At 47.6% G+C, this 19623-nt stretch overlaps 1 protein-coding gene across 1 annotated transcript in view; it reads right to left on the bottom strand.

Annotated features, from left to right (window-relative positions):
• Positions 1-19623, bottom strand: part of MAPK1 (mitogen-activated protein kinase 1) — a 352914-nt gene that overhangs the window by 136567 nt on the left and 196724 nt on the right. Inside the window, exon 5 of the mRNA XM_086942728.1 lies at positions 3893-4007. Coding sequence (XP_086798854.1) covers positions 3893-4007 — 115 coding nt within the window. The remainder of the gene's footprint in view (positions 1-3892; positions 4008-19623) is intronic.

The following is a 19623-nucleotide window of genomic DNA, read 5'->3' as shown; positions in this document are numbered from 1 at the left end:
ATAAATAGGCATTCTTCTTGCACATTCTTTAATGTTATATTTGGGGAGCATCCAAAAACTGCAATATATTTATCAATGGAAATAGAGTGATCTATGGTAATTCTGAGATATTTTTCCATTTCTTCCCATAGATTCCCAATTTTGGGACAGTCCCAGACAATGTGTGACCAAGTGCCTCCTCCTTCCTTAGCACAACGAAAACACCTATCCACAATTTGAGGATATATACTATGCAGAAAAAGTGGAGTCCTATAAATTAACCATTTTGTATAAAATTGCATATGTTTAAAATTAGCGCCTCTAATTACTGTAGCGTTAAGTTTGTTAATTCTGTTCCAAGTTATTCTTGGGATTTGCATAACTTTTTGTCCACCATCTATCTTGTATCTTTTTTGTACATGGGGACGGATTTATCATCATTAAAGATTTTCACCCATGCACTTGTCAGTTTTACAGGGGCTTCAAGACCTTCACTTATGCCTGAACTTGGGGTTAGAATTCCAGTATCAATATTATCCAGAAAGTGCTTTATGTTAATTAATGACCATTTAAGTGCATCTTTTGAGTGAAGAAGCCTAATTTCTATTTCGGGCCACTTTTTCCAGAAGTCCGAATTAAGGAAATCTCTCACTTGCGTATATCCGTTCTCCTCCCACTTTAAGATACCGGTTTGTAGCAATTTTTCCTTCCTGGTATAGAGATAGGACAGCCTCGTCAAACCATTTATCCTTGGAATACTATAAAATACTAACAATTGTGTTTTTTGTTTAAAAATCCATTGGAGTACCTTATATCGCACTTTCTTAGGATACTTGACTATTTTTGTTGGATCTGAGATTTTATACGCCATTAACTTTTTATCCATAATAAATTGTACATCTCTGGAAGGTCCGGATGGGAAAATTTGCATGATAATACTCTTATGTTTGGAAGGAACAATCGTCCCTCCTCAGTAGGATAATTTAAAGTGCTTAATGCTAGTCTTGGTGCCTTATTAGCCCATGAAAAGGATGAAAACAAACTGTCCATCTCCTTAAAGAAAGAAGATTGAAATGCGCACGGGTCAGCCACAAATAAAAAGTTAAATAGAGGCAGGACAGGCATACATATGAGTGCCACACGGCCTAGTATTAATAGTGAGAGTTGGTTCCAACGTGTTAAAAGACGTTTATCCTTTTAGAACAGGGGGGTATAATTCAAATGGAATAGGTCTTGTACTCTTTCTGTCACATAAATCACTAAATATTCTTTGGACGAGAATTATATACAAATCTAAGATTTGGCAATAGGGTATCAGCGGAGCAGTTGCATAGCAAAATGTCGGTCTTGGCCTGATTTATTTTATAGTCCCCTATCGCCTGGAATTCCGAGAAAATCCCTAGGATTTCCTCCTAAGTATGTCCCATGGAATTTCAAAAAAGGATATCATAGTTGGCATAACGTTTCATATTAGTATTAGTCATACCTTGTAGGGGGGCAGTATGTGCCATTGTTTGTCTGATAGCTATTGCCAAGTGTTCTATAAAAGGGTGAATAAAATAGGGGATAGGGGGCAACCTTGTCTTGGTCCCCAATTTATTCGACAGGTACCCACATTTGTAGAATTAATTAATATTTGCGCCTGTGAGCCTTTATATAAGCTTCTTATTAGTGATATAAACCCTTCTGGCAAACCAAACTTTTCCAGGATAAAAAAAAAGACAATCTCATGATACCAGGTCGAAAGCTTTCTCCGCATCTAAAAACCACACCTGAGCCTCTTTCACATTCTTATTAAAATATTCTAATGCTTCTATTGAAAAAATGGTGTTGGTAGAGAACTGCCTCCCAGCCGCAAATCCACATTGATCTACATGTGTAAGTGGGCCCACGATTCTATTAAGTCCATTTGTGGGAAGGTTTGTCAAACTTTTGTAGTCAACGTGAAGAAGTCTTATAGGTCTAAAGGAGTTGGCATTTTCCCTGTTTTTACTTTTCTTCAGAACACTTACAACTACTGCTGTATGGAAAGAGGCTGGACGTTCACATCCTTTAAGTGGTTAGCCAATTTTAAAATTTGTGAGTGGAGGTGAACCTTTTCCATAATTCTGCTGTGCAGTCTGTTCTCTCCGGACGCTTTACAATTTGCTATATAGACGATCACTAATTCAAGTTCTTCTAGTAATTCTTCTCAGAGTTCACTATTTAAATAAGGGTTAGGTAAATTATCGAGGAAGCCTATAATGTGCTCGGATAGAATTTGATGGTCTGACTGATAGATTTCCCTATATTGCTGCAGAAAGGCATCTCCGATATCCTCGGTTCTAGTTAGTTGTATTTTAGCTACCTCATCACAGATGATATTGATTCTATTTTGGACCCTTTTCTCTTTTGACTGCCAAGCTAAAAGCTTCCCTGTATATTCACTCTCTTCGTACACTATCTGACGATAAGTCATACTCGCTGCATCCCCTAACTGGTAGTAATACTCCTGCATTTGTATTTTTGCTTTGTATTGAAATTTCTATCCTTAATGCAATCTAGGTTTGCCTGCGAAAGTCTTGCCTCAATCTTAGTCTTCCCTCATTCTTTGCCCTGCCTCTTTTTTTGCCCTTTGTTGCGGGATTTCTTTCTATGTAATTATGCCATGTAATGTAGCCTTAAATGCGTCCCAGACTATATTATTTGGAGCAGAGTCTGTGTTGATAGAAAAAAAGACACTGATCTCATTGGCGATCTCTGTACACCTGCTCTCGTTTTACTAGTTGAGTTTATTAAAGTACCACCTTCTAGGCACGTTTCCCCAGGGCCCATTACAGCTAATTTAATTTTAATTAATGCATGGTCAGAGAAAGCGTTTGAAATATGATCGTACCTGTTATTATCTCAGGTCATGTGAGATAAAAAAAGTCTATTCTAGACGCCAAATTCTACTTTGCCAAGAAGCATGAATAATCGCTTTCCCGGGTTTTGAAGGCACCATCGATCGGCCCAAATCATTTTTACAGCTAGGCAAGATAATTTGTTTGAGTCTTCTTAAAGGAGCCTACTGAGGGATCCTGGAGAAAGTTAAAATCACCCCCCACCCCATATAATAGGGCCAGGAATACAGGATAGGGCCTGCATGAGCTGTAGCAATGGGAGATGGTTGAGAATGGGTGCATAGATTGTAGTCAAGGTAAGATTTGACTGGTTTAATTTTCTGTAGACATATGCCCATCTCCCCCCTGGGTCCGTCTGCATAGTTTTTACTTGGAATTGTACAGGTATACCAACATATATTCCCAACCCCTTCTGTGCGCACCCTACATTTGCTGAACAGTAAAAATCTGCCAATTTCTTAAAAATGTTGCTTGCATCTAATGCACTCCGAAAATGGGTCTCTTGTAATAAAATAGCGTCAGGGTTATATCCTCTGAGCCAACTTCCAATTGCATGGGTCTTGCGCTTGTTGTTAAGGCCGTTAGCATTAAAAGAAAGAATCTGAAGGTTTTTTGTACTTATAGTTAAGCTATATGAAAATACCTATCGACATTGCGAACTGAACCTATAGATGCAACGCACGATCCTGCTTCTCTCAGGGTCCTACTACTCGAATTAGAGCCAGAGAATATTCTGAAATGTGTATCTTGGTCTACAGAGATGGACGTCTTAAGTGCAAGAAAACAGCAGATGGATAGCTTTAACAGTGGCTAGGATATTTAAATATTTAAAGTGATTTGTGCTAGCATAGAACGAAAACACCCAAGCATAAGCCATAAAAGCATACCATATGCCTAATACATAGCTCACAATCAAAACATTATAGAACATTATAGAGTCCAAGGAAAGAGTAGCTTAGCTTAAAATACAGAAAACAAATAGTGAATACATGAACAGAACCCAACATTGACAATGCAGTTATCAATCTTACCTAGGATATGGTTAAGCTGATCAAGGTAATGTTTTCCTGGGAAGATGGGCCTGTTGGACAGCATCTCTGCCAAAATACAACCTACAGACCAAATATCAATTGACTTGGTATAGCCCTAGCAGGAAAGAAAGAATGATAAAAAGCTAAGCATGTCTTGTATCTGAATAAATACGCAACTGGATTTGAACAAGGACAAATGTGTTACTTACCTGTCATTGGTATATTAAATGCATAAATACAGTCTACCTTTATCTAAGTGCTATACACTCGCAATACTCAATAGACAGAATATAATTCTCTGGCCACCTAACAAAACTGCCTACAGGAAGGAAACATTTTATCTGTGATTTTGTATGTTATTTAAAAACATTTCTACAAATCAAAATGGATTAAACACACAAATCAAAATTGCTGCTACAACTAATGGGGATTCCTTTAAGAAAAAAGTATTAAGAAATGCTTTTATATGCATAGAACATCCAAAGAGAAACAGTCTCTCTAAGGCAACAAAGGAGCTAAATTAAAGACCTGTCCTAGTCCATTTTGATGGTCTTATAAAGGACATAAGATCTGAAAACTAAATTAGTCTTGCTGCTTTTCTATATCTATGAGGTGGGAGGGCTTATGAATTCAATGCAAACCGCCCAAGATGGAAACTGGGTTTACATGTAAGCACCTTTGTATTCAATCACAGAATTCTCAATTTATTCAGACACAGAATCCAATAGCAGGCTCATTCTTCGTCTAAAGATGAAGTAAGAGAAAACAATTTTAACAACTGAAATATGCATTGAACACATCGGCTTCATACTCCACTCACAAGAAACTCAGCGAAGGCAGAGAAACAGAAGTCCAGTTTTGACATGAAATCAAAACTCCTGTTGGTTTCAGTTTATTAATGCACAGAGTAATGCAGAGGACTCTAGGCCAATTTACACTTGCACAAAGCAGATGTGCACTACAGCAACCACATGGTTGTTAACCCATTAACATATATGAGGACTGATTTAGTTCAATCAGCTATAACGCTGATTGGACAAGTTGGTAAACATTTTAAAGTTGCAGTTAATTCTATTTTGGACCAAACGCGAGGGATATAAAACAATCTGCACAATTTGGTGGAAACCCTGGACACAGTTTGGTCAGGGCATTATTAATGTATGCGCTAATACGGTCAAACGCTGAGTGGAACTAGGAGTCAGTAGGGGCGTCTGGCAGGCACGTATCGAAGTCTGCCTGACAAGAGTGGACCATATGAGAGTGGAGTTCCTCAGGAATGATGCCTTCCCATTTAATCCTGCGCCCCTGATCCTTGGGATTGGTGTGGGCTAGATAGAGGTCTCAGTCCAGACTTTGTCCCTCTGCACTGAAAAGTGTACAAAAGAGGTTAAGGGTCCCTATAAGGGATCTAGACTGGTGTGAAGCTCAGCAGGGAGGGAAAGAGCACCCTTGAAACAAAAATGTATTCAATAATAGAGTCAGCACCATGGCCTACAAAGGTGGGTATAACTGTTGGTAGAACCAAGGTATGTTTGGAGAGAAGGTTAACAAGGTTAAATTGTGAAATCAGATTGCTTAATATATCCCCTGGGCAGTGTGCTTCATGTGGGCCTGAAGCTCCCCGGGTCCATCTGTGTGGTATGCAGGTGGCACTGCTTGTAGGGGTGCAGAATAAAGTCACCTGATGAGACTAGGGCAACAGACCGGCTCGAATGGGAAAGAAAAGAATCAAAGAGGGAGGTCACCTCCGAAAATGTCTGTTTCTCCTTCCTGTGGATGGGGTATAGATGTTCACACACAGGATTGATGGTAGAGGATTGAAAGGCAAAAAAAACTCAAAAAAAAAAAAAGAGCGGAGAGGCATAAGGGATGGGTGCCAAATTTTATTTTACAAAATGGCTAGACCCCCGCTCGCTCCCCCACTTTGAGACACAGAAGCGTTAACATTAAAGGATACGTAACCTTCTAGGAAAAAGTCGCCAGTGATGTCCCAGGCCTCCTATAAGTGGATGTTGGAATTTGAAAAGAAAGTTATCAGATTAAGGTCTGCCAGTTTACCCTGTGCGCCCGTAATATTCAAGCTCCAATGGCCCCAAGATCGGGGAACAATGGATGGAGTAGATTCAATTGTAACCAATCATCAATGGCATTTACCCCGGTCTGTGCTTCAAAGCACTTATGCAGAGGCAAGGCAGAGAACTGCGCACAGGGCAAATGAGGGGCAACTAACGACAATGGATGTGAAGAAGTCCCCAAAGACAGAACAGAAATTGTGCAAGGGGTGGCTGGCGTGGGAATGACATTCCTTAGGATAGCGCCCACACTGAAGGAATTGGCAAAGTTCACAATGATACAATTCCCCTCCATAAGCTTTGGCGAATTCCCAGTCGAACTAGTAATCCTGAGTACCTCTAGGTTCGAGGCATGTGGGCTGCTGAATTCATATCTGTGCATAGTCCGCCACCTAGTGTTGGGTCCGGATGATTGCACATTGTTGTCCTGGAAGAGTCTTCGAAGTATCACGAGATAGGTGGCTCCTCCCCTGGACTACAGTGCGCATGGGCATCGCCTCCATCCCCAGATTGTTTTTTTCCGCCATTGGGTTCGGATGTGTTTCGGTTCCCTCTGTCGGAACCGATAGTTGTTCTACTTTTTACTTGAGACCAAAAGGTCTTTAGGCTGGGCGTCGGTATAGTTGCGTTCGGGTTTCTTACTGACTCTCAGCTCCTATCTCTTGCTGCCCTTCCACGTGCTTTCGACGCGGACGGGCCTACACTACACCCTTTGCTATGGAGCGGACTCCATTCAAGAAGTGTCCGCTGTGTCATTCTAAATATTCGCACCTCGACGTGCACCCCGTGTGCAATACATGCTTGTCACCGGATCACCGTGAAGACACCTGCATGGCGTGTTCGAAATTTAGAAGTAAGAAGACTTTAAAGATTCGCCGGGCTAATCGGCTCCAGGCTCAATTGTCGGCTTCGGCACCCCCACCCGATGACATCTTCCAGGAATCGGTCGAGGGAGAAGACGACGTACAAGGGTCGGACCCTGGCCCCGCGTCCGAGGAAGAGACCTACGACGCGGATGACGAGGCCTGCGACGAAGCCTCCGACGAGGTAGGGGACGACGATCTGGCTTGTGCCACGATGGGTGATAGCTCGGAGGAAGAGCATCCCCAACCAGACTCTGGGGTTACTCCCCATCATACGGCCCAGGTCGAGGGATCGCCTTCGGGCCTTACCCAAGATCTAACTATGAGTCCTACGTCCCCGCCTCCGGGCCCGGTCACGGACATTTCTAAGAAGAAACCGAAAGTGAAGCCAACTGGTCTCGCACCCTCGGATGCGAAACCGAAACCGAAAGTGGCTTTGGTGAAGAAGGTTCTGGAGGCGTCAACTTCCACGAAACCCAAAATGACCGACTTGAAGAGCCACGCTAAAATGGCCGACCAGAAGAGCCGCGCCAAAATGGCCGACCCGAAGCCCTCTGGGTCGGCGCCGAAGGTGAAGGCATCCGACGCGGCTGCGTCGGCACCGAAAGGGGTCGCGGACCCGAAGACGGCTTCGAAGAAGCGTCACGCCGACGGTGCGCCAGGCCATGGGGCGTCGGCACCGAAGAAGAGGCCTACCGGCGACTGGGCTCTCGGAGACGAAGAGTCGCTCGAGACAGTTCAGCCCTCGGCATCCCTTACAAAGAAGGTGGGAGAATCCTTAAAGCGGATCCAACAGTCCACTGTGGTTCCCAGCCAGGACACTGTAGTGCCTAGGCCCACGCCGAAGCCTGCCAAGGAACAAACGCCCATTCGTTTTACCCTTCCTCCCAAGTCGGCGCCGAAGGCCTTCGCGCCTAAGCAGAGCGGACACTCTCAGGAAGTATTGACGCCGAAGGCTGCCTTGGTGGTGTCGAAGCTTCGGCTCCAGCCGCTTGCGGTGGAGGAACGTCGTGAGGTGATCATCGACGCCAACACCGGAAAATTGTCGCTCCTCAAACGAAAGATTACGTCGGAGCCGGCCTTGGAACCTTTTAGGATTCCACTCAAGAACAAAAGGTACTCTGCGGACTCTTCGGCTCTGATGGAACCTCTGTCTCCACAAGCCCTGGAACACTCGCCGGCCCATTCCCCTGTGCCTGATGTGGACGAGGAAGAGGCCGAGTACAACTATCCTGCGTACTCGGATCCGGAGGAGGAGCAGGTGCCCTGGACAGCAGGAGGCGACACAGACGACCCGCAGTCGGGGCAGGACACTCAACTTTTCGCCGCAAAGACGTCCCCGACAGAGGACTCGGCGGCATTCAATGCATTAATAGAGAGAGCTGCAGCGAACCATGACGTCGAACTGCACTCAGACCCCGTGGATGCAGACTTCTTGGTCGACACCTTCTCGGTAGCCGAAAAACAAGTCAAGACACTACCGATGCTGAAAGGGGTGCTGAAGCATGCACAAGAGGTATTCAAGGAGCCCACCCGGGCGCGGGTGGTCAATCCTCGCATCGACAGGAAATATAAAGCGGCGCCCACGGATCCCACGTACATTAAGGGACACTTGCCATTGGACTCCCTGGTGGTTTCCAACGCTCGAAAAAGGGCGAATTCGCAGACTACTGGTGACGCTCCTCCCCCGGACAAAGAGTCCAAGATCTTTGAGGCATCAGGCAAACGCATTGCTGCACAGGCAGCGAACATCTGGAGGATCTCTAACACTCAAGCCCTGCTTGCACGTTATGATAGGGCCCATTATGACACATTAGAGGCCATCCTACAACACTTGCCTGACCAATATAAGGAGGCGGGGGAGATGCTCATTCAGGAGGGTAAACTCATTACAAATGCATCCATCAAATGTGCCCTAGATGTGGCAGACACTGCCTCCAGGGCTATAAATACAAGTGTGATACTTAGACGTCATGCCTGGCTTCGAATTTCGGGGTTCAAACCCGACATACAAACCACAATATTGGGTCAAACAGTGAACCCTGACCATCTGTTCGGCCCTGAGGTGGATGCCTCCCTAGAAAAGATGAAAAAAGATACTGAAACTGCCAAATCTATGGGGGCTTTACAAAGTCAGCAGTTTCGGGGTAGTTCCTTTCGCCGCTCCAATTCAAGAGGCACCTCGAGGGGACAGGCATCCCAATCCACACAATACTACAAGGGTCTGCCGGGTCTGGTGGCTCAGTGGACTAATGCGTCCACTGCAGGGGCCTGTGTTCGACCTCATGGTCACAGGTTCAAATCCCGGCGGGTCCACTCAGCCTTTCATCCATCTGAGGTCGATAAAATGAGTACCATTGAGTTGGGTAACAATAAACATCTGTTATTCAGCGCCAAGAAACCGCTGGGTGAACGTGCGCTTTACAAATACACATGTTATGTTATGTTATGGGTAACACCCAGTCCTCGTATAACAACAACAAGGGCAGGGGTGGCTACAGAGGCAACAATATCAAAGGCAGGGGACGTGGAAACAATGCATCCAGGTCCACCACCACCAACAAGCAGTGACGCCTTGTCACTTCCCCCCGATCACACGACACCTGTCGGGGGGAGACTCCAGCAGTTCCTGCCGGCGTGGAGGTCCATCACCACGGACAGGTGGGTGAGGTCTCTTATCCAGTACGGGTACTGTCTAGAACTTACATCCATTCCACCGGACATACCGCCAAGAAGCCGTGCTATGTCCGACGAGCACTTGACCTTGTTGCAGCAAGAAGTTCTGGTCATGCTGCAAAAAGGGGCAATAGAGCTCGTTCCATTGCAAGAACGGGGAACGGGGGTTTACTCCCTGTATTTTCTGATCCCCAAAAAGGACGGATCACTCAGACCGATCCTGGACCTCAGGCCCCTGAACTGGTACATCAACTCGGAGCACTTCCATATGCTCACATTGCAGCAGGTGCTTCCCCTGCTTCAACAGGGGGACTTCCTAGCAACGCTGGATCTGAAGGATGCCTATTTTCATATTCCCCTGCATCCTTCCCACAGAAAGTATCTCAGATTCAAGATCTTAGACCAGCATTACCAGTTCAGAGTCCTGCCGTTCGGGGTCACCACGGCACCGAGAGTATTTACAAAGTGCCTAGCGACTGTGGCGGCGCATCTCCGTCGCCAGCACGTCCATGTCTTTCCATACCTAGACGACTGGCTTATTCAGGCAAAGACGGAACAGCAGTGCGTAGACCACGTGTCACGCACCATTCACCTCCTGCACGATCTGGGATTCTCTCTGAACTACCCGAAGTCCCATCTCCAGCCCGCCCACGTGCGACAGTATCTGGGCGCGACGATCGACACTCTGGCAGCCACCGCGCAGCCGAATTCAGTGAGAATCGCCAGTATCCAGGCGCTGATCCTACGATTCAGACCCCAACACTCGCTTCCAGCGAGGGTGTTCATGCAGTTGATAGGCATGATGGCCTCCTGCATCTCCATTGTCCCGCACGCGAGACTACATATGCGTCCGCTTCAGGAGTGCCTGGCACGTCAGTGGACTCAGGCTCATGGGCAACTGACAGACCTAGTGTTGGTGAGCGGTCGGGCGTACAACTCTCTGCATTGGTGGAATCCACAAAACCTTTGCAAGGGCCGACCATTCCAAGAGCCTGTCCCACAGATCATCCCGACGACGGACGCCTCTCTCCAGGGATGGGGAGCGCATGTACTCCACTACACTGTGCAGGGACTATGGACACTTCAGCAAAGGAAGATGCACATCAATGTGTTGGAACTGATGGCAATCTTCATGGCCTTAAAGGCGTTCAAAGTACATCTGTGCAACAAGGTCGTGTTGATCCGGACGGACAACATGACGGCAATGTACTACATCCAGAAGCAGGGAGGTACACACTCTCCACAGCTGTCTCATCTGGCTCAGAGCATGTGGAAGTGGGCCATTCAGAGGAACATCTTCCTCATGGCAGAGCATCTCCCGGGCAAGGACAATCAAATGGCGGATCTGCTCAGCAGACACAGCCATCAGATGCACGAGTGGGAGATACATCCATCAGTACTCCAACCGTACTTCCAAAAGTGGGGTCATCCAGAGATCGACCTGTTCGCCACAAGGGAGAACGCAAAATGCCAAAGCTTCGCCGCCAGGTTCCCACACCCCCAATCACAGGGCAATGCGATGTGGATGAACTGGTCAGGCAGATTTGCGTACGCTTTTCCCCCAGCACCTCTGATACCGCTGGTGGCACGCAAGCTCAGGCAACACTCGATGACGCTCATCCTGGTTGCTCCAACGTGGGCTCGCCAACCATGGTACACCACGTTTCTGGAACTCTCCGTGGTACCGCATCAAAGGCTTCATCTCACTCCCAGCCTTCTGACGCAGAGCCATGGCGACATTCAGCACCCAGATCCGCAACAGCTCAACCTGGCGATCTGGCTCCTGAAGTCCTAGAGTTTGGCTACCTCAATCTTCCTCCCGATTGCATGGACATCATTCGGGAGGCAAGGAAGCCCACTACTAGAGCTTGTTATGCGGCTAAATGGAAGAGGTTTGTCATCTACTGTGCGGACCACAGCATTGACCCGCTAGATGCTTCCATTCAGAACATCATATGTTACCTCTTTCACCTGTATCGATGTAATCTAGCGTACTCTTCCATCCGCATTCACCTGTCTGCTATGGCAGCATACCTCCAGAATAGGCAGCACCTGTCTCTCTTTAAGGTCCCTGCTATCAAGGCTTTTCTGGAAGGACTCAAAAGGGTCATTCCACCAAGGACTCCACCAGCTCCAGAATGGAACCTCAATGTGGTTCTTACAAGGCTGATGGGTCCTCCCTTTGAGCCACTGCACTCTTGTGAACTCCAGTTTTTGACTTGGAAGGTTGCGTTCTTAGTAGCAATTACATCGCTACGGAGGGTAAGCGAGCTGCAGGCGCTCACCATCCAAGAACCTTTCTTCCAAGTACATGCTAACAGGGTGGTGCTCCGCACTAACCCTAAATTCTTACCCAAAGTGGTCTCACAGTTCCACATGAACCAAACAATTGAATTGCCGGTGTTTTTCCAAAACCCAGAGACGCTGGCGGAGCGTATGCTCCACACTCTTGATGTGAAAAGGGCCTTGATGTACTATGTGGACAGGACAAAAGATTTCCGCAAAACCAAACAACTCTTTGTTGCTTTTGCCACACAACACAAGGGAAATGCAATCTCCAAAGCGGGGATTGCTAGATGGATAGTAAAGTGCATTCAGATCTGTTATGCTAAAGCTAAGCGCACTCTCACTATCCCACCAAGGGCCCACTCCACTAGGAAGTTGGGGGCCTCTATGGCCTTCCTAGGTAACATTCCCTTAGAAGACATCTGTAGAGCAGCCACATGGTCTACCACACATACTTTCACTAAGCACTACTGTGTAGACGTGCATTCCAAACAGCAGGCAGCTGTTGGTCAGGCTGTTCTAAAAACGCTTTTTCAAACTGCTGCAGCTGGCACGGGCGGCCGCCGCTAATGGAGGGACAGCTATGTATTCTATGCACAGATATGAATTCAGCAGCCCACATGCCTCGAACCTCAAATGCTACTTACCAGTATGCATCTGTTCTTGGCATGTAGGGCTGCTGACATTCATATCGCTCACCCTCCTCCCCGGCGCCTGTAGCAGCTGCAGTATTTATTCATTTACACATATGCTCATAGCATGGTCATCACTCACTTTCTTCACTCCATCTCTGCCAATGGCTAAAAACAATCTGGGGATGGAGGCGATGCCCATGCGCACTGTAGTCCAGGGGAGGAGCCACCTATCTCGTGATACTTCGAAGACTCTTCCAGGACAACAATGTGCAATCATCCGGACCCAACACTAGGTGGCGGACTATGCACAGATATGAATGTCAGCAGCCCTACATGCCAAGAACAGATGCATACTGGTAAGTAGCATTTGCATTCTCTTGTAAGGGAATCTCCATTTAAGTCATAAGCGTTTGAATTTATCCGCCCACATGCGGGAATCCTGTAGCACTTTTCCATAGAATATCTTCTTAAGTGTAGATGTTTTTTTTTGTTGTAAGACCTTTATTGAACATTATTGCTATTACACCGCAATGAGCCTAGAACCCGGGGGCCGGCTGCGCTGTTTCAAGTAGTACTCTTTTCTGTTGGATTTACACAGCCCTTTAGCCGACAACGTCAGGTCCCGCGGCGTGATGTATGAGACATGGAGCAAATGCTTAATCGTTGTATTCTCAAGGTGAATTGTTGTCTTACATTTCTATATAGAAATATCTAATAAAACACTTTAAAATGAATATCTTAAGTGGTACAAAACAGAAACCTTGGCAGTGCTGACGGATTTTAGTGCATTTATAATGATAATGTGATTACATTTTTGTGATGAATCCCATGTGTGCTGTGCCGGGGCATTCTAGCAGGTCGTCTTCAGTCCTGTTAGGTGTCGCTACTACTACTTTCCCTTATCAGCGAGACTGTTTGTCTGTCTCCCCTCCGTCATCTGGCAATGCCGTCTTCAGGCAGCGGGTCATACAAATCCCCCCGGTACCCATTCCAAGGAAACCATATCTTATTCCACTTACGTGGAGTTGCCCTCACCTTATACATTGCTTTCTGTCAGCATCAGTACGTCCATGTTCCTACACCATTGCGCCAAGGTAGGCGAATCCGCTGCCCCCATTTCTGTGCTATATCTCTTAGCAGTCATTATGCCTATCGTGGCCCAAGGTTGCCCCTGCCGCATTAGATCATTTGGGTCCCATACATTCAGCAGACATTTGCGGGGGTCGGGTGGAAGCGAGGTCTCTAGTGTTTGTGAGATGGTGCGCATTACCTGCCTCCAGTATTCACATATATTCGGGCAGTCCCAAATTGTATGTAGAAAAGTTCCTTCCTCCCCACACCCTCGAAGACAGTAGGGATGGGGCGCCCTGTGGAGCTTGTGCAAGGTGGTCCTGGTGTAGTATATACGGTGCAGTATCTTAAGTTGCACAAGTCGGAACCTAGCTGAGATGCCTGCTTCTTTTGGGGATGCCAGTGCCGCATTCCAGTCTGTGTCATCCATGTCTCCCAGTCCGTCTACCCATTTTTCACGTAGTTTGCTTGTGGGATCTGGTAAGTTGTTTATTAACTTACGATAAGTGAGTGAGGTGGCATTGTGTTGTATGAAGTCTGTAAGCAATCGATCTTCCATCAGGGAGGCTTAAGTGTAGATGTTTGCCTTTCTTCAGGAAGGTCTGTAGAAACACTTAAATACATTATGCAACCTATAAATACAGGCTACAGTGAAGAAATACTTTAGACTGTACTTACTAAAGGGTTCAAACACGCCTGCATATGTATATTTAAGTGAATATTTTATAAAAGCTCAAATCTTTTAAACCCCCTTTTTGGAAAGATAGAAGATGAAGGATAGCAGGACAGTGTAGCCCTACAAGCTGCTATTATGCAGTTTAAACCAACGTCTGTCCCTTTAAGGACTCAGACCACCAGTATACCACCATTCCTACCAGGTTCGAGTTGCCTCAGTTCTTTTTGAAGGAATGTGTTGGTGATAGGCAATTCCAATAATTTTCTGTTTTGGCCACGGGGAGCAGGTGGGTCGCTTATGATATAAATGGAGATTCGCCGACGAGAGAACTGGAGTTTCAGGTAAGAAACGATTCCTCCTCACGGAGGGGATCACCTTTACCGTCATAAGCATTTGAATAGAATAGCAAGCCTATCCCCACCAAGGGCGGTAAAAAACTGAGGAATCAGGATAGGCTCAAATTAAGCAAATCCATTTCTGAGGGAAGCTTGTGCTACTTGAGCATCTGATCCAAGCATTCAAATGCAAGCAATAGTGCTTGGTGAATGTATGTACAGATCTCAATGTAGCCACTTTATAGATCTCTACTGTTGGAACCTAAATATGTCAGGTCACCTAAGGTAGCCTGGCCTAGGTTAAGGCAATATCAAAAGAGGCACATATGTAAAGGTTGCAAACCACCCCGCAGTAATCCAATGCAATATCACTCAAAAATGACACTACACCAGTGTTTATGTAAAAATACGAACTTGTTTATAAAGATATTCTTTGCTCTCTTGTCTTCAGAAGTTGCAGTTTAATACATTCCAGCACCTTTAACCTCATCACTTAATCACATATAGCAGGTAAACATCTACATATTCCAACAGTTCAGGTGAACATTTACTGTACTCTATTTAACCCTTTCTAAGGACAAGCTGTCTCAAGTTTCATGCTCCAGAAGCTAGGAAAGAATATACCAATTGACTGGTTTAGGCATCTGTTACCTTTCACCCCTCTAGAGTACAATCGGATTATTTAACCTGTTGGCTTAACAAGGTAAGGTTAACTAACAGTCCCTCTACCCCTTGTCATAGACAGGAATCAACCGAGGCTGCACCACTTCGTGTTAAAGAAGTCAGTCGATTTTGAGCATAGCCAGCTCTCCTTCGCCACCCCTTAGGCTTCCCAGCTTACTTGAAGGTGTGCACTTAAGAGCGTGATCATCTGTCACACCCCTTCGCTTAAGGGGCGCTCTCTTACGAAAACCGGGCCTCCCCGCTCCCTCTCCTCACAGAGGAGCGGAGGCCCTTCTGGGTGTAGATCTCGGCGCTTAGGCGGGGAGCCCGCCGCTCAACGGATCCGCTCCCCCCGGATCGCCTCTCAGCGCTTAGGCGGGAAGCCAGCCGCTCGATGGAGCCGCTCCCCCTGGATCTCCTCACCAGTGGCTGACGGCGGTTCCTCCTCGATGGCGCATTCGCGCATGCGCGGGGAGTAAGCGGTCCGGCCACAGAGTCTGCTCCGTCTGCCTGACGCGGGATAGTGGCTCCGCAGCGGGCATGCTCGGTCCTAGGCCCCTCCTGTGACGACTACCCAGCTCAGCCTGGAATATGCGCAGTGGCGCCGGGTACCAAACAACTTGCCCCCTTCTCTCTGTCTTTCAGCGGCGCTGACACGGAAGCGCGATTGGCGCCCCAGGGGTCCCGCTCACAGCAGAGACAGAGAAAACTGCTCAGGCCCAATAGATCCTAACACCTCACTCCTCTTCCTCACGAGTGGGAGGTTTGTTCACGCTCTGCAGGACCAGGCACCGGTAAGAGGGTCTCAGTGTCACACAGGGCAGGAGCCTGCTTCTCACCATAGAGAGGGGGGGGGGTAAGAGGTGGAATCCTTCACGTTGGAGCCCTCAGATCTCCAGTTACAGCAGTAATCCACTAACCCTCCATACTGGACAGGTATAGGTGCACAGGCGAACTCCTTGTTTGGTTCCCACAGCAGGGATCTCCTCAGTTCCACAGACCACTGGGATTAACCCCTTCACCTAACTTGGGCACCTCTCTGACCAGGGTCAGCAGGACAAAACTAAGTCGGCTAGGAGAACAGGAATGGGGGGGGTGGTGAACCCAGACAGAGGGCAACCCTTGTAGAGCAGTCCACCCTTAAGGACCCTACCCCTACCAGACCTCAGCCTTCACTCTAGCTGTTCCTCACTGGCAAGACAAAATGGCTGACCAGCATTCCGCCTTTTATAGGCTGACCCTCAGAGGTCCAGAAGGTTCTGGAATGCCCTATTCTATCTTATAGGACAGTTTCCAGGTGTGTCAGTTGTGACAGTTGGTAGCCACCATTTTGTGACTCCAAGGAAATTCCTGTCAGGAAAGGCCTCTAGGCCTGAGGTGAAAAACTAGGAGGGCGAAAGAGCACCTATCCCCCAGACCAACACCTTGAAAAATCTAGTGGACACAAAAAAATAAATAAAGGCATGAGGGGCAAAAAGGGGACAAAATAAATAATAAATTGGAGGGACTACGCAAAAGGTCAGACAGGTCTAACATCTACTATCTGGACATTTTTCATCAAGGCAGCAGTAGCTACTTTGCCCCTAGTAACATGGCCCTTTGGTCTAGATGACAAGGTCTTCTTGGCTTTCTGATGTCATAAGAGTATGAAAGACAATCCATCTGGAGCTGGATTGTTTGGAAGTGGATAAACCGGTATGGACCGGGCCATAATTGATAAAATATTGGACTGATATACTTATGTTGCACGTCTTGTCTAGATTAAACTAGACCCGCCTCACATCCAAGTAATGAAGAGTTCTTTCACCGGGGTTGATGGGTGCTGAAAGAAGGTTGGCAATAAAATTGTCTGACATGAAAGTCCGAAACTACCTTGGGGAGGAATTTAGGGTGAATCCTCATAACTACCTTGCTAAAGCTGAAGACAATGTAAGACTTTTAAGAACATAACACCTGGGTTTTGCTAACCCTTATGAGCTGATGTGATTGCTATGAGGAAAGCAGGTTTTCAAGAGATGCTGTAGGAACACCTTATGAATATGTTCAAAAGGAGCCTGTTTGAGATGTGAAAGGACTATGTTAAGCTCCCAGGGAGGGGAAGGGAGCCTAATGGAAGGGAAAACCTTATTTAGCCCTTCTAAAAAAATCGTTGATTTCTGGGATTTTGAAAAAAAGAGGTTTGTGAAGGACATTTTATGTAGGCAGTATGAGCCACTAAGTGAATCTTTATGGAAGAGAATTGAATTGCAAGCCAGATTTTGCCAAATGGAGAAGATAGGGAAGAATTAAATCTTGCTGGCAAATTATAGGGTCTACGTTCTTAGACGAACACCAAATGCAAAATCTCTTCCACTTGAAGGAATACGCTGAACGGGTCGATGGCAGCTTAGCCTCTGTGAGAAGGTCCATGTAGTACTGAGGCAGGTTCAACTGTCCATACTGCACTAGCTCAGGAGCCATGCTGCCAAATTCAATGAGGAGAGATTGGGGTAAACTCTCTGGCCTCCGAACTTGGCTAGCAGGTCTGGTCGGCATGGCAACTTGAAATAAAAGGGGCTGTGACCGGTCAAGGAGGTCTGTAAACCACCACTGATGTGGCCACTCTGAGGCTATCAGGGTGAGTGTGGTCCTCGTAGGACTGCCGGGATCATAGAGAAGGAAATAAAGAAATATGCCTGACCAGTTGAACCATAGGGCATTGCCCAGAGTCCATGGCTGAAAATACCCTGAAGCGAAGTCTTTGTATTTCTTGTTTTCTGCAGTGGCGAACAAGATGATGTGCAGAGAGACCCAAAGCCTGAAGAGGTCTTGCAGGATATTGTTGTGAAGGACTCATTCGTGGTTTTCTTGAAGAACCCTGCTGAGGGCGTTTGCCTGCACATTTTGCACACCTATGAGGATGAACCGCAGGTTTCTGGCCATTACCCATCTCCAAATTGCTTGGGCTTAGTGGGATAAAGATCTGGACCTCGTACCAACCTGCTTGAGGTAGTACATGGCGGTAGTATTGTCTGTCTGAACAAGCAGGGACTGTCTTGAATGGTGGGTTAAACGCCTTTAGTGCATGGTGGACTGCCTGGCGCTTGAGGAGATTGATTTGGAGACTATGTGCCATGAATTTGATCCATGTGGGCTCCCCACCCCAGTAACAACGAATTTCAATCACGCACTCAAACAGCATTTGTAGAACGCAGCACTGTCACCACTAGGGTTATCTGGGTGCTGTGTCCAAGTCAAACAGCCAGATCTTGAGTCTCTAAGTTTGCCAGGGACAGAGCTGTACAGAGCTGGAAGGGAAGGTCGTTCCAGGTGTCAGCTGCGATGTAGGAGAAGGAGCGGCCACCGATGCGACTGACTGAAGCCGGGGAGGGTGTGCCAGGGCGAATGAAGGAGCGCAGGTGTCTAGAGGGCTAGTGGAAGTTCAGTCGATGGTTGATGTAGGAAGGTCCTAGGTCATGGAAGGCTCCGTAGCAATGCATGAGGATCTTGAACTGGTATCTCTTTAGGATGGGGAGCATGTGGAGGTCTCAGGTGGGGGGTGACGTGGGTCCGTTTGGGGAGGTCCAGGATGAGTCTAGCTGCAGTGTTCAGTAGCCTGGAGCCTTCTGAGGAAATGGATGGGGATGCCGGCGTAAACAGCATTGCCATAGTCAAGGCCACTAGTGATGAGGACATGAGCCAGAGTCTTACTGGTGTTGGTTGGTATCCATCTTAAGATTCTGAGAAGCATGCAAAGTGTGTGGAAGCAGGAAGCAGTAACTGTGTTAAAATGTCGTTTCATGGGGGGCGTGGCTAGCAGCCGATGATGGCGGCAGCATAAGGGACAGGCTCCGCAGTTGAGGCGGCCTCTCCGACTATCCGGCTTATAATGCGACACTTTTTTCGAGCCCCAAAGGGGGGGAACCAGAGCCCAGGACCGGGCGGTGCAAGTGGCGAAAAGCGGCGTCCAAATCCGACGTCTGGAGACCAAACTCCGTCGGAGCTGCGGACTGGCCTGCTCTGACCGTTCGAGCCGGGACCTTCCCTGATCGACTAGCCCGGCAGGAAGTGAGGCCGCTCCGGGGGACCTGCGCCGGAAGTGCCCACACGTCGTGAATGGCTGCCGGGACCCAGTAAGCGCACCGACCGACTGGACACTGCCTGCAATCGGAGGTGGAGTGGCGGCGTCTGGCCACCCTGGCCGCCGCCTCCGGACCCGTATAGTGCACGACTGGCGGCCGCACGCGGAGGGGAGCTGAGGATTGTAAAGGACAGCCGCCATTTTCTGGACGGCGGTCAGTGCGAGCCACCAGACCGCGAAGGGGTGCTTCCCCGCTGTTGAAGACAGACGGCACTAGTAGACCGGACAGTGAACACCGCCGTCAGCTGCCGGGGGTCCGAGTACGCTGCGGGCCGGTGAGGGTCTTGCCGCACACCACACCCTGACGGAGGCTCTGCATGACCCCAGCGGCTGC

This window comes from Lissotriton vulgaris, chromosome 11 (assembly GCF_964263255.1).
Source record: "Lissotriton vulgaris chromosome 11, aLisVul1.2, whole genome shotgun sequence".
NCBI lineage: Eukaryota > Metazoa > Chordata > Amphibia > Caudata > Salamandridae > Lissotriton > Lissotriton vulgaris.
Note: the sequence above shows the minus strand (reverse complement) of the source record. Positions and strands in the feature narration are given on the sequence as shown.